A 16,112-nucleotide genomic window follows, 5' to 3' on the forward strand; every position below is an offset into this window, starting at 1 on the left:
AAATAGCACACTATATGATTTATAATACAAAAATTAATAATAAAATAAAAGATTTGGTTATCAATGTAGAAATTATTAGAATGCATACTAATTTTCTTTAATTTTTTAGGTTTCTAGAATAAATTAGTGGAAGAGATTGTTAGTAGAAAGAGAGAAATTTCAAATGGCCTTATTATATGAATCCTATCTTTAATTAATATTACTAAATTTATATTAAAGACCATCATGTTATAAAAATAAAAAATATAATTAGACCATTTATTCTTAAATTGTATTAAGAAATATTTTTTATTTTTTTTAACAAGAAATACTTATTGTACTATCTTTTAATTTTTTTTACAAGAAAAATATGATACTTGTTGATTATCTTTCTTTTTTTTGACAAAAGAAGAAGATGTTGCATTACATTTTTTTTTGTTTGTTGTATTAATTTTTATTTTTTTTTACAAGTAAAATAAAAAAATGATGTTGCCAAAGTACATTTTTATTTTTTTATGCCAAAGTACATTTTATTTTTTTATGCGTTTTATTTTTTTGCAAGAAATACTTGTTATATCACCTTGTATTTTTTTTACAAGAAAAATAAAAAAATGTTGTATTATTTTTTTTATCTTTAGCTTAAAAAACCTTTTATTTGTTATTTTTTTATTTTTTTACAACAGTATTTTCTGCCTTTGTTTATTTTTTTGACAACAAATTGTATTTTTTTATAAGAAAAATAAAAAAAAGTTGGATTATTTTTTTTATCTCTATCTTGAAAAGTCTTTTATTTTATATTTTTTCTAATTTTTTACAACGGTATTTTGTGCCTTTGTTTATTTTTTTTACAACAAAATTTTTTTTGCTGTGCACTAGGGGGTTCGAACTAAAATTTTTTTTTGGTTGTGTGCTAAGGCTAAGGGGTTCGAACTCAAAAAAAAATATTGTTGTGCGCTAAAGGGTTCGAACTCAAAAAAATTTTGGTTGTGCACTAAGGGGTTCGAACCCTAGACGTCCACCGCAAGTTGTCAATAATATATAATAATATATATTCAATCCATTGTGCGTGTAGAAAAGCGATTGGGAAGACATGTGAGGTCAGTTACCACGTGTTGCGTGAGGCGGCCACTTGTGGCAACGTGTCTTTCTCGTGAGGCGGGCACATGTAAAAAAAATATTTTTTTCGATGAGACTCGCGATTAACTATTGGGAATCGCCCGGTTCTCTCTGGATACGGGCGATTCACTATTGAGAATCGCCAGATTCTCTCTGGATACGGGCAATTCCCGGTTTTTTCGTGGAACCGGCTCGGTACCAAATGATTCCCGAGTTGAACCGGACAAGTCCGGCTCGACTCGACGAGCTTTCAAACACTGACTGCACCATTTAACAACATACAATGAGTCACGTCTGAAAACCCCTTCTCAATAATAATTTTTCGGCCCTATAGAAGAGATATACAATTGTGCTAGTTAGCCGTGGTATTGCCACATGGGCCAGAGTAAGAAAAGAGAACATGTCCAGCACTATCACGAAGGATGGTGCCAATATAGGAGAAGGAAAAGGCCAGATTTTTTAGGTTAACAAAATGTCAGACAGAAGAACACCCCGACCATCCGAAGTACAAGAAAACCAATTCTATAAGGACTGTAAATTATGAACTTTCACCTCCTCGAAATTAGAAGAAACCCTATCAAAGGTCCTTTTGTTACGCTCCAACCAGATATGCCATAACGTAACACTTATGAAGATTTGCCTTAGGGTCACACCCTTCTTTGGCATTCCGAGAGTAGAGAGGTGATTGAGATTTGTGGATAACATAAAAAAGAGACCCAACTAACATTGCTTAAGACAATATTTTTGCAAATGAAGATATCTTTCAAAATTTGAGAAGTAAGTCTACGTCCCTGCCCTTTTCTTTTTGATCGAATGAGAGAAAAGATCGAATCCATATTTAGTAATTCGAACATCCTTCCAGAGGTGGGATGAGTTCAGGAAAACCCTCCATCATCATTTAGACAATAAAACCCAATTCATAAGTTTGACCTTCCTTATGCTCAGACCACCCTTAAGAGTAGGTCCATAAACATTTAAAATAACCCAACGAAAATCTCTGATACGTCCCTCAAAAGTAATAGCCATAAACCTATCGGATTTAAAAACCCCGAGAGCAAAAATGGACCGTTGGATCCCCGAAGGACCCAGAATTCACCGGACCCTCAAAACAAACAGACCCATTACCCCCAAAGTTTTTTAAAATCCAAAAGAGAGGGAGATGGACTGTTTGGTTTCTTGCAAAATAAAAATAAAAAGGTTTATATTTAAAGACTAAGCAATTGACCTCCCTTCTGCGATGATCATCTCCAGACCTCGCATGTTCCAGCTTATAATCTTCATTTGGGAGAAGAAGGTTCTCCTGGTCCCTCAAGGAATCCACCATATTCGTAAAGGGATACTGTGGAGGAAGAGTCGCTGCTGATAGAGCTCGGCTTGGAGGCAAAACCCGAATTGATGCGGATGGCACTACCTTCTCTAGGAGTAGAGCCTCGAGCTACAAGCCTGTCCCAGGAGTGAGAACGTTGGGAGGGAGGGCTTAAGCTCCGTCTTGGGCATGCCAGGGAGTCAGCAGTAGAGAGTGTTAGAACCAGAATCGCAAAGGAGGATGTAACAGGGATATTGGCTAAATCAGCCTCTACTTCTTGCCTCACAGCAGATGTCATCTTATTCAGATCACGAGCAGCATTAATAACTGTATCCAAAGCCACAATAAGCTCAGGAGTTGGTGATTGAAAGGCCGCACCCAGAACTTCCAGCATATTCAAATAGGCAGCAGGGTGAAAGGGGAAGATGGACTGAGAAGAAGGCTAAGCACCAGCTGGTTTCACCACCCCATTGGGGGTATAAGAAGCCCCCAAATTTGACGCAGAAGAGGAGGTAATATCAACAGGCACAATCACAGGTTTCGAAGAGATCTGTCTTGAATCATCAACATCCAACAACACATGGCCAAAGAAGTCCACCGAACCGGAATTATCAAGAACCACTGCCAAAGGAACGACTGCCCCATCAATAATCTCCTTTGTCAGTCTTTGAAATGGCTATTTAATGATCACTTAATCACTACCACTCTATATTCTCATAAACCTGGCTTGGAATCTGTCCAATAAGAAACTCAATATTACAGTATTGTTCCTTTGGGGAGTAAGCTCTTCTCGATGTTAAGAACTAAGAGAACGATCTTTCTATAGAAATACTGATGGCTGTACCTTCACCATTCTAAAGTTTCTTGAGCATTGGATCTTCTTCCTCACGCTCTGCACACAGAGTTACGATCATTGCCAATCAGTTATGACAGAAGAGATTATCCCTTGTCCCGTCAATATTTCTGTTAATAGGAACTCAAGGGGAAGAGAGAGCCAGTAAAATATTAAATCATTTGAGGGATCTTGGAGAGAGAGATATAGCTTTAGAGACACAGAAAAACTCACGAGACCATGAATGGGTTAAAGCTCGCAAAGATGATCTAATTTGAAGATGTGTGTTCTGCAATCCGGCTAAAAAACCACTGAAAAATGAAAACCTGAGTAGTTCGGATAAAAAAACTAGGGTTTCAGGCCGAAATGGGCAACCACCAAAGTGCCAACTTGAGGGATGTAGGGCCGATCTGCCCTGTTCGATAACATATTATCGCAGGCACAAGGAAGTCTTTTGATTGAGAGAGAGAGAGAGAGAGGGGTGGAAGTTAGCGATAAAGCGGATCTCAAATATATATAAAGCATACTTAATATTTTCCAGCTGGTCCGTTGGATTCATATTACCAGATTTTTTTCGTAATACATTTTTTAGCTATTGGGATAGGAATAGATTTAATGGTTTTTGAGAAAATTTTAGGTAATGTATTTCATTTCCTGCCCATTATGTGCGTACCCAAACACTAGAAATAGTATATTTCCTTGTAATCTATTTCCCCCTAATAGAAATACAAATATCCAAATAGCCCCTTAAAGTCCTTCATATTTTTAGACACTTAATCCTCCATATTTTTAGACACTTAAATACCCAACGGCCCCTTAAAATCCTCGATGTTTTTAGACATTTAGATACCCAACAGCCCCTTAAAGTGCTCGATATTTTTAGACACTTAGATACCCTTTATCCTACAGTGTAGAATATATTCAAGTGGGAGAATTTTTTGTTATTTAGAAAGGTAGAATGGATATTTTTAAAATAAAATAATATCATTTTAATAGTAGTTTAAAATAATTAATGCATCTTGTGAATGATGTCATACACCATGTCAATGATGTCATTGTCCACTATTATTAATAAATATTTTTATTTCTATTAGAAATTTATATTTTATCCTTAATTAATTACTTAAAATACCCTTAGACAAAAAATTACTACACTATAAGATAAGAGTACCTAATTATCCAAAAATATTAAGGAATTCAAGGGTATACACCACCAAGTGGTGTAGCCTAACAAAACCCTTATTTAATGCATCCAATTCTTTCGAACCACATCGAACTTTGAAAAAGGTTGGTTCTCGGGTGGACGGGGCAAGGCGGGGTTGGAAAGATTAGTTGCAGTGAAAAGAAGAATTTGCAACTACGAGTTGTCAATTATATTTTTTTATGGTGATGGCAAACCAATTCAAGGAATTTTTCAAACAAGGTTTCAATTAATGTTATCTGCTCCAATAACGAATCATTGGATTAACCGAATATTGTGGACAAGGTAAGGCAGGGTTGGAAAGATTGGTTGACTATGAGTTGTCAATTATATTCTTTATGGAGATGGAAACCAATTCGAGGAATTATTCACACAAGCATTTAATTGGTACTATCTGTTCCAATAACGAATCATTAGTTTAACTAAATAACTCAATCAAATAGATGGACCTTAAGAATTTCAAAATCCAAACCCGAGTTCACAAAAAATTGATTCAAAAGTTCAATATGTGAATCGATTTTTAATATTTTCACATCAATTTTGAAAGTCTCGATTGATGGCATTTTGGAAAAAAATTCGAAAAATGGGGACGTGAGCATAACTTACAACATAAGGGAGATAGATATTTAATTAGCGTAAACTTCCTTTTTCTAAAATCACTAGAAAAGAATTTTAGAAAAAAATTGAATTTTGAATTCCTCAAATAATTAGACTTGAACATCCAAAAATTAGTCGAGCTTAAGCTATTACTATTTCAAGAATGCATAAGACTTTTTTTCTTTATAAAACTTAGTCACTAGGCTGAGAAGGTTCTATGCCGAAACTCAGGTCCAAAAATACTCCTAAATAAAGTTTATATGTGTGAGTGAATATATAATGGTATTGTATCCAATAATACTATTTATTATTGATACAAGGATGTCACAATTATTTAAAACCATTCGATGTGAAATCTCATAGCTTGAGTGTATCACAAAGTTCAAAAAAATTTCTTTTGAAGTTTGAGCTTGGTCAATAGAATAAATGAAACCATCCAATTTATTATCCAATAGGTAAGATTAATTGTGACCACCTTACACCAAAGGTAAATTGTTTTATTGTATGCTTTTCTATATCTCTACTAATCTCCAAGAGGCATATAAATTTTTACCTCAGTCAAATGGCAACTTTCTTGTACGGGGAAGGTTGAATGTTTTCTTGGTTCCATGTACTAGGGGGTAGCAATGAACCGGGTGGTACAACCCAGTTTCGTTGGCCCCCTCCTAAAAATTTAGGGCTTGAACTATCAAATGTGGCCTAAGAACCAGGCCATCATAGCCCAAGGGTATAGATGGGCCGGGCCTGAGCCAAGGCCATGATAAGGACGATCCGTTAGGCGGTCAAGGATAGGGCTAGGACCAGGGTAGCCCGGGCCATTGCCAGCTTCATGTACGGGTAGGCCTTCGGAAAATTAGAAGCCAAAAACAAGGTAATCTACACCATAAAATAAAGCCTAATTTGTATGCCGTACAACACATTCATATACCATTCCTGTACCAATTTATTAAGGGAAATTACAAATAACTCTCAAGACTAGACTTTCTATGCAAGTTATCCCCAACCAAATTTTTTTCGCACATTTTTTTACAAAATACATTTATCTAGCAACCAAAAAAAATAAAAAATAAAAATCTAAACTACCCTCTCTTATATTTACCATGCTTCTCTCTCCTCTTTTCCATGAAAAAGCGGTCTAGTTAATTCTTAAGGCTGTCCAAAAGTGTAATATTGGTTTGGTAAATAACATTGGCGGTCCTACAGTACAAGTTAATGGAACAAGAAGGGGTCCGATGATCAGAGAGGCATTCCGGCATTTGCAACAAGGGGTCCAACGGTTGAAAAGCGTGGTCCGCTACTCATTTTTCTGGAGTAAGGGGTCCGGCAATTCAAAGTTCGGTCCGGCAAAAATGTAGGGGTCTAGCAATTCAATGGTGCAATCTGACAATTGCTACTCGGGTGTGATAGTCCACGTCAAATCTGGCCAAAATGATTTCTGGTGTACGGGAAAGGCATTTTTGTCTAGAAAAATAAACTATTTAACTTGAGAGGTATTTGTTAGAAAATGTATTTTAAAGAAAAAAGTGTAAATTTTTTTTTGATTAGGGGTAATTTGCATAGAAAGTCTCTAGGTTATTTGTAACGTTCCCTTCATTCAAGCCAAATTTAAAGCGGAATATTGAGATGTCCGGGGTTCTTGAAGCCAAATTTAGACCGGAATATTGAGATGTCCGACGTTTCAATATCTCTCCTTATTAAATTCCTCTTTTGTTTCATAACTACAAATATTTTTTTACTGGAATATTAAATTCAAAGATCACCATTATATTATACTATATAACAAAGGGTGTGGTTTCTATAAGGTTGCAACCTTAAACAATCCAATTAAAGCGTACCTCCAAATTTTGTCACAACATGTAATTTTGATGTACAAAATTATTTAGGATTATCTCAAAATCTATTTTTATATTTAATTATAAAATTTTAAACTCCAAAAATACTTAAAATCAAGAAGATCTATAAACATGTGAAAATCTTGAAAATGGAAGGTCTAAATGATGTGTTACAAGATGTACTATTTTTGGGATTCAAAAACTTTTTTTCATATATTCATACCCATCATTGTTGAGATGATTGATTAGAGGGTTTTTCAACATTAAAACAACCTTTTCCAATGGATTTTTTAGTGCATATGTAATTCTACATTTAAGGTTGCAACCGTATGTAAACTTTTTTTTATAACAAAAGGAGAATATAGAATAAGACCATATACCTTTGATATCTCACATTAATCATGAACATTGGCTGTGCAATTGAGTGGTTGCAATTATTCTATTGACCAAGATCAAACTTCAAAAGAAATTTTTTCAACTTTGTAACACATCCAAGCTATCAAATTTCACTTCAAATGATTGTAAGGAATTGTGACGACCTTCTATCAAAGGTAAATGATCCCGCTGTATACAATCCTATAACAAAAACAAACAAAATTCAATACACATGCACCAATACCTCTCAGCCATCCATCCATCCATCTATAAATTAATATGCCACGCCAGGCCTCACACCGAAAGATCTACAAAAGGCTTAGGCCTTAAAAAAAAAACAAAGCCACGTCTTAAATCTCATAAAAAATAGTACTAATATCAAAAAACTTTCGAATCCTTTTAAATCGATCATCTGACTATATATATATATAATTTCAGGCCCTAAAATAAATAGATATTGTAAAACATTATTTGCCACCCATTTTCAAGAATTTACATATCCATGAGATCAGCATTACTCTATGAGCTACAAATTTCATTTCTAAGGGTTAGAAATGGATTTGAGATCCGTCTAAAGGTTTCTCATGCCCCAAGTGTTATCCGGACCAAGTTTTAAATGGAGGCTTTACTTTTTTCATAAGGCTTAGGCCTTATAAGAATTATATCCTATAAATTAAAGGTTAATGATGATTCTAACCTTTTTGTATCAAAAAATAAATAGTCTCGTCATATATATTTTCAAAACTAAAAATAATTTTTTTGGAGGATATATTCAATCTTTTATTTTATTTTTTATTTTTTTTGTGGCACCATCATTTTCATATTGAAAAAGTTTATATAAGGTTGCAATCTTATAATGTAAAACTACAGATGTACCTCAAAAATCCATGGGAAAAAGTTATTTTAATGTTGAAAAACCCTGTGATTGATCATCTCCACATCGAGAAGTATGACTATGAAAATTTAAAAGATTTTGAGTTTCAAAAATAGTGCATCTTACAACATATTATCTACACCGTCTATTTTCAAGATTTTCATATGTTTAAGATTGACATGATTTTAACTATTTTTTAAATTTAAAATTTTATAATTAGATATAAAAATAGATTTTGAGATAATCTCAAGAACATTTTACATCAAAATTATATATTATGATAAAATTGGAAGGTGCTCCGTAGTGGGATCGTTTACAGTTGCAACCGCATGGAAACCACACCCTTTACATAATTACATCCATCTCTAATTGATGATTTATGCCTCGAGGCCACAAAATGTAGGGATGCGCCCCCATATAAAACTTTTCCATATAAAAAAAAAAAAAGTCATATAAAAAGATGACATGAAGCATTTAAAAAAGTGAAGTGAAGTGAAGAGCGTTTACTTTGATTCTTCATGGGAAGATGAAACGAGACCACGTTAGAAATGCACGGGGGCCGCCCCATTTTAATTCCCCCATCAATGTAACCGGCAAAATTTTCAAACAAGGGAACAAGAAAAAGACAAAAATTCAAAAAAGAAAACAACAAAAAAAAGTGCAAAACCATCATTGTGAGATTAAACGATCAAGATTTTATATCATGACGTAACGACATCTCATCCCATATCTGCACCGTCCACTGATAGAGGACGCACACGATCAGCATGTCGTTTCTTTCTCCATCAAGCGACGCAGGGTACACAAATGGAGGGCACTCAAAAGTCCGAATTTTAAAATTACCAGACATCTTGTCTCTCTCTAGTTTATGAATTATAAACATGATAGTCTAGAGAGAGATAGGATAAACTATGAACAGTATAGTCTAGAGAGAGAAAGGATAATCTATGAACAGGACAGTCTAGAGAGAGAAAGAAGACTCCCCTGAATCCATTATCAACTAGCACCATGTTTATCTTTCTACAAAATCGTGAGGGGAGTCTGGCCTAAATCGTTGAGAGAAAGAAGGGTATTCGATTTCCCCCAAGTCCAAAATCAAACGGCCTAATGTTTCTCTCTCTACCTGTAAGTGCAGGAATTCTTGAGAGAGATGGGTTTTTCAAGCTTCCTCTTGTCCAATACCACAGAGCATTGAATCCTTTTATAGAACTTGGGTTTCACCAGTTTCCCCAAAACATAAGCCCTTGATCTGATCACAAAGCTTAGGTTAAGTTTCACTTTCATATTGTCTTGGTCTGAGCTGCTCAAGTTTGAGCCCCCTCCATAAAGAGGAATCTCATCTCCTTGAACCACTGTTTGAACAAGCCTCTGGCTCTTCCTTGACTGATAAAACTTTATCATCTAAAAAACAAACCAATTCAAAGAAAGGTATCTTACAACATTAACAATGGTGGAAAAGGGGGAAATAAAGCCATAAAAGCCAATTCAAAGAAATAAAGATTGGAGCTGCAAAAATGGTAGAGAAAGGGGAATACATCCAAAAACCCAAATCAAAAGAAAGAAAAATTGGATCTTTGAAATTGATGGAAAGGAGGGAAATAGACCCCAAACACCCAATTCAGAGAAAGAAAGATTGCAGCTTTAATAATGGTGGAGATAGGGGAAATAAAACAAAGTTCAAAGAAAGATGGTTTAGAGGGTTAACACCAAGGTGAAGGGGAGAAATCACTGAAAATTGAGAGAAAATGAGCTCTGAGAAATGGGGCAACTTATTCATCTACAAATATACCAAATCAAATTATGGAAAAAAAATCAGGGGAAATAAACTGAATTCAAAGAACAATAGATTAGAAGTTTGACAAACGGAACAGAAAGAATGAATGGAAATGAGAAAGATGATTTTGAGAAAGAAGTTTTGCTTACATCACCAGAAGCGATCTTGAGGCTGTCATAGTGTAGGATGATAGGAGTGGAGGTGACATGAACACCGAAGAAAGTTGCAGGGTTCCTGAAAGAGAGCTTCACGGTACCGTTAATGGAGAGGATCTTGGTTGGCACCCCTGACGGGTCTGAACCAGCATGGACATTGAAACTCCTGAACCTCACGCTCTACAGAAAAAGAACGAAACGAAAAACAGAGTGTGAGAGAAAAAGAAAAATAACACTATAAACATGGAAGAGAAGAAAGCGCCATGAGCGAGGAGGAAAAAGCCTAAAATGACCTGTGAGAAAAAGAACGAAACCAAGAAAACGCCGTACCACTCGCGGGAGATAATGAGAAGAATACAGTCAAGAGAGAGAAAGGGAAAAACACCTAAACACCCGGAGAAGGGTATAAAACCGCCATGAGAGAAAAGGGGAAAACACCTAAGATTTAGAGAGAGAAAACCACCCAAACAACGAGAGGAAAAAGCAAAAGAAACACCAGGAGAAAAAAACAACAAGGAATCCAAGACAGATAAAGCAAAACCATGCATTACATCAAGGGCCATGAAGGGATTTAGAGAGAGATGTTAAATCAACCTGCATTTTAATATCAGGAGAGTAGGGCAGGCTAGAACCCCACAAGATGAGGGAGAAGAGAGAGAAGAGCAGAGAGAAAGACAGGATAAATAGAATAACATAGCAAGCAAATGGCAAGGGCTCTCTCTCCTCCTCGTCCTCGTCTTCGATAGCGTGGTAGGATTTCCAGGGTGCGCCAGGAAGGCGATGGTGGTGGAGGATGCCGGAGAATCGGGCGGTGGTGGTTGCAGCGGAGGGCTCACGAGAGTGGTGGGGGGAAGCCATGGGGGTCGACTCGATGGAACCATCGTGGCGCGATGGGCTCTGAACGTAGTAAAGCGGCCGACGAGGTGAGCTCGGTGCCAGGCTCGTCACCTCCGAGTCCGACTTCGCGTGCATGGCTACAACCTACGTCTAGAGAGAGAGAGAGAGAGAGGTGGTTTTGGAGATGGCGTGGTGGTTTCGGTGCAGAGAAATAGAGAGGTGATTCTGAAGGTGGGGTGGGTGGTTTTCGTGGGGGAGACAGAGATGCAGGCGGTTTTAAGGAAAGAGGGGCTGGTTTTTAATGGTGTGTTAAGCGTGTTTGCTAATTTTGGGCGGGTTTTCTGAAAAGGGATTACTCCGTTATAATAGTTTGTCAGCTACCGTGATAACGGTTATCATACAGTACAGACGTGATAACCGTTATAAAGCATCTCGTATTCCACCCTAAGTTTCGTATTATGAGTTTCTGACACCCAAATGGTCGGTAATAAAGCTGAAAATTAATTGACTTATAAATTTTGACATTTCTGCTGGATTACGTTTTAAGTATTATTTTCATTAAATAAACAAGCAAGCCAATAGGTCTCCACTAAGAAAGTGGAGAAATTTTGGATTACTGCTTAAAAAGCTGGTTGCTCAATGCCGCAAACTAGCAAGTAATAAAGAGTGATTTATGTACAGGAAAAAGTTTATATAGAACCAAGGTTCTAAACAATCAAATTGGAGCCTACCTCAAAAATTTCAATAATCAAATTGGAGCCTACCTTAAAAATTTCAATAATCAAATTGGAGCCTACCTCAAAAAATTCAATAATCAAATTGGAGCCTACCTCAAAATTTTCAATAGAAGAGGTTGTTTTGATGCTCAAATATCTTCAAATTGATCATCTCAATATCAAAATGCATGGACATGAAAAAAAAACAGATTTCAACTTTTGAAAATAGTACATCCTGTAAGGCATTTTTTGATCGTCAATTTTCAAGTTTTTCAAGTTTTTATAGATCTCATCGATCTACACTATTTTTTAATACTTAAATTTTATAATTAAAGATGGAAATATATTTTAAGGCTATCACAAAGATTCCCAGTATTGAAACCACATTTCTTGACCCTATTTAAAAATAGGCTCTAATTTGATTGTTTACAGCCTCGGCTCTATAGATACCTAATCCTGTATGTAAAGACCCTAAAATTTCAGGTTCACTTGTATGTAGAAACTACAAAGAAGATCCGGAAATCCACTTTTTTTTATTTTTTTCAAAATTGTCCTGCGATCAACCCAAATGTTGATTTTGTTTAGTTTTTATTTTTTATGTTTTTTTGTTAGTAGGGCAGTGCCTTAAAACTTGTGGCACTGCCCTACTAACAAAAAAACTATTAAAAAAAATCAAAATTCAAGTTGAATAATGGGCAATCTTGAAAAAATTAAAAAGAAACTAGGTTGACCAACCTTCTTTATAATTTCCACTTATAAGCGAAGCATCTTGTACTTTACCAAAAATTTTAAGATCCGTACATAAACCACTAATTAATAAATGGAAAAGTTTTGGCAAGTTGGTTATCTGTTTATAGACCGGTTTCTATCTATGTGGCCAAACCCGCATATGTAGAAATGCTGGCCTCTTAGTAAATCTATTTTTGAGATGGATTTTAAGACTTAATTTCCAATTATATATAATCTCTAACATGAAAATTATGAATATGAATTACCGTCCAGCCAGCATGAAATAATTTTCCTTTGTTTATTATTCTCTACTATCTAATTTCCGTTACAACGATCGTTGCGAAAGTGAAAATAAAAACGGATGTTTTTTGGGTGCCTGGTGCCCAGTATCTTGGCGGAAGAGCTGGAAATAAAAGGCTTTTTAAAGTTTGAATTGTTCGAGGATGTGATTGAACGGCTGGGATTCGACACGCCCAATGGACAGTTAAAAATATGGAGCATCTGGGCCGTTGATGTCCAGCGCGTTGGCTGTTACGCATTTAATAATGGGATAGGAAAATATGGACACTTTTATTTTATTTTATTTTTTCATCGATTTTTGTGAACTTCCATTTTTTGGGAGAATGTTTGGGCACGCTTTGTGCATGTAATGTAATGATGAAGATGATGTGTTTATTTTCTTTGAAAAGTTAGGCGCTCTTTGCACTTTTCATGTGACCTATTAAGACAGGGTATGTGCTAGGGGAGCATATGTAGTATTCTCATTTATTTAATAAGATTATTAGTTAATATAAAAAAATATATATTATTTTGGCTCTCAGTATTTAAAAAACCTTTATAAGGTGGGCGAGGTGCCTAAATGAGCCATCATGTGGTTCCCACTCAATGAATTGGCATATTAGGATTTGGTTTGACTTGATCAGCCACACTGTGCTGACAAAAATAATCGAAAAATATTGAACATGTTAAAATTGAAAATGCGGATTAAAAATCAAAATGAGTTTATTTGTAAAAAAAATATTGCTTAATAGGGTTATGCGTTTAAATGAAATTAGGAAAGATGTATGAATAATAGATGTATATTTCTCCTTTAAATGTGACATGGTAATTTCAGAGTTTAAATTTCAATAATGACATTCATAAGTTAATTAAAGAGTTATGTTAGGGCACTCTTACATATAGAGTATTTGTTTAATATACTCAATATTTTTGGACACTTGATACTCTTACTCTACACTGTAGTAACTTTTTTGTTTATAGGTATTTTTAGGTAATTAATCAAGGATAAAATAAAAATTCTAAATAAAAAATATTTATTAATTATAGTGGAGAATGATATCATCCACATGAGGTATGATATCACCTACATGTAATATTAATTACCACTAGCTTCTTATAAAAATATTTATCCTACCTCTCATAATGATAAAAAATGCTCGTGTTAAATAAAATGTATTACAAAATGAGAGTAATAAATATCGAAAATATAAAGAAATAGTCCATATGTAGGAGTACCCTAACACGACCCTTAATTAAATATCAACAATTTATTCAAATAAGTCAAAACATACAATCTAAAAACTAATCAGAATAACATGGTGGGTAATCAAAATCTTGACGGTCATGAACCCGAACATCATGTAGCTCATCGAGGAACAAGGGGTTTGGGGACTTTAGGGATCAGGCCAAATATATTCAGCTACGTACTAAAGTCCCTAAGGTTGGTCCTCTCACCTCATGCTCGCTCCCACCTTCTTGTTGACTGGGCTCGGGCTCATGACCCCATATGTTAGTATGTACATTATAAGTTGGAATTGGATGACTTCATAATCATCATCATGACCGTTCCCATGCCATGAGATCCTTTACATATTCCCGACATACATCTCCTTCCAATTACTAAAATTATGGTTTCTCGTGTGGCTAGTCCCATGGTTCATCTTCATCATCCTCCTCACCCATTGTTTCAAGAAAAGCCCTCTTATTGAGCACTACTTGCTCGACTTCTACTAACCACTCTTCAGTTGGAGTCCAAATCAATATGTAATCTAGATTAATCAGATTATAGTCCTCAATTACCCTCTCCAACTACTACTTTCTAATATTCAAATTATAATGGATGTTCACTAGCTTCTGAAGCAAGAAGGAATTCAGCCCACTTCTCTTAAAGGTATGCAACCATTGGAATGTATTGAAGCTTCTCTCACACGTTAGCAAAGTAAGTTTAACGTAGCATCTTAATTGCTATTTTCTTTAAGCTTTTTGTCTTAATGGGGTTTGACTCCAGGCCCTGCTTTTGCAATCACATCGACCATTGATGCGTAATTGCGGCTATCGACTACGTGGAAATAGGGTTGTTAGCAGATCGGGCCAGCCCGCATGCATTCACGCTGGACCTTACTTGGGTGGGTTTCAAGCCTCATGTTCTTGACCGCGCTATGGGAGGCCCAATATACTTTCTGGCTAGCCTGCACTGGCATGGCCCAAGCCCAGTTTAAACTTTTCGAAGTACAAACACACACACACACATATATGCATGTCTATGTGTGTCTATACACATATACACACATGTGTGCATGTGCTAATATTTATTATTTTTGTATTTATATAAGGTTTCCCCCCGGCCCAGCCTGATTTTCAAGCCCGAGCTGGGTTTGGGCCTTGCTACTATATATTCAGGCGAGGCTCCAAGCCATGCTTGAAACAAATTTGTTGGGCCAAACTAGGATCGGGCCTGTACGGTCCCAACTCATTAACAATGCTTCGTGGAAGGGGATACCACTATGGAAAATCCATTTAGACATTGCATTTTTCATAGTTTTCTTAGTGGTCTTGACCAAGTTAGTTAATATATTTATTTGCTCCACCCAGGGCTCTGGCATGTGGGGGCCCAACATCTACGAGTTAGTTCAGGTGGAAGGCTCTAAAAAGGCAAGGAGCATGCCCAAAAGGACATTGTTTGAATTAGTTATAGAAGATATGGAGACTTATGACCTCACAGAGGGTATAACACTTGATAGAGTAGAATGGTGGGCCAAGATTCGCATAGCCGACCCTAAATAGTTGAAAAAAAGCTATGATGAAGACGATGATGATGCGCCCAAGACAAAGAAAGGGTTGGGTCAATATGAACCTTGTTAATGAATTTTATTAATGAATTCATAAAATTAGACTTTTCTTTGTCTTGATCCACTATGGAATGAAACCTTATGACATTCTTTTCCTACTTCATAAATAATGAGAAAATATAAAAACTATTTAATAAAAGTGACACTAAATGAACGTCCTCTTAAGACCTAATTCACTTGGGTTGAAATCTCATGTCATAAATGACTGTTGTTAAATTAAATAAATAGGGGACTATTGTTGCCAATAAGATTTTATTGGAATTAGATTTTTAGCAAAAGCTTTTTTCTTAAATCAACCTAAATGATAGCCCCTTTCCAATAATTATTTAGGGATAACTATTTTCAAAACACGGATAACTATTTTCAAAACACTTTCTTAATTGACTCATCATCTATCTTAAAAAAAATTAAAATATAAAAATTAATGCTATTTTCCATAAAAATGTGATAGTTTGTAAATAATTTCAAAAAATTTCATTTTGCATTTCGAAACACTTCTCATAAATTATGCCTACTTTTCTAACAATGTTCTAGAATTTTGTAATATGATTTATTGCATAACTAAAATAAAAAAAGTTGCATTTATATAAGGAATACCCGTTTAAAACCTTTTATACATTTAATTCTATTTTTAATATTTTAATAGCATTTATGGCTAATT

The 16,112-nt window shown here is 35.4% G+C and overlaps 1 protein-coding gene across 5 annotated transcripts; it reads right to left on the reverse strand.

Moving 5' to 3' along the window:
- Positions 1-1,969: 1,969 nt before the first annotated feature.
- Positions 1,970-11,389, reverse strand: LOC18444355 (uncharacterized). 5 transcript variants are annotated; one of them, XR_016044080.1, is made up of 4 exons: positions 10,636-11,389; positions 10,036-10,221; positions 7,244-7,439; positions 1,970-3,293 (listed from the first exon to the last, which is right to left on the reverse strand). XR_016044080.1 is itself a non-coding variant. In XM_088851508.1 (3 exons), the coding sequence occupies exons 1-3, from the start codon at positions 11,011-11,013 to the stop codon at positions 3,222-3,224; spliced, it is 636 nt and encodes a 211-aa protein (XP_088707634.1). In that variant the 5' UTR covers positions 11,014-11,389; the 3' UTR covers positions 1,970-3,221. The 5 variants fall into 5 exon arrangements, 4 of the variants coding, with proteins under 4 accessions (XP_088707634.1, XP_088707632.1, XP_020529329.1 ...); XM_088851508.1 differs by lacking the exon at positions 7,244-7,439; XM_088851506.1 differs by lacking the exons at positions 1,970-3,293; positions 7,244-7,439 and adding an exon at positions 8,788-9,504.
- Between the last annotated feature and the right edge of the window lie 4,723 nt (positions 11,390-16,112).

This window comes from Amborella trichopoda, chromosome 11 (genome assembly GCF_054954075.1).
Source record: "Amborella trichopoda isolate Santa Cruz 75 chromosome 11, AtrichopodaSantaCruz75HAP2 v2.0, whole genome shotgun sequence".
In the NCBI taxonomy this organism is placed as follows: domain Eukaryota; kingdom Viridiplantae; phylum Streptophyta; class Magnoliopsida; order Amborellales; family Amborellaceae; genus Amborella; species Amborella trichopoda.

Bases quoted from the DNA above. Each gene is read 5' to 3' on its own strand.
- LOC18444355 (XM_020673670.2), bottom strand. From the start codon at position 11,013: ATGCACGCGAAGTCGGACTCGGAGGTGACGAGCCTGGCACCGAGCTCA. The intron at 10,222-10,635 runs GTTGATTTAACA...CTTTTTCTGTAG, and splicing joins CTCCTGATATTAAAATGCAG to AGCGTGAGGTTCAGGAGTTT. The intron at 9,514-10,035 runs GTAAGCAAAACT...TTTGTTTTTTAG, and splicing joins TCAAGATCGCTTCTGGTGAT to ATGATAAAGTTTTATCAGTC.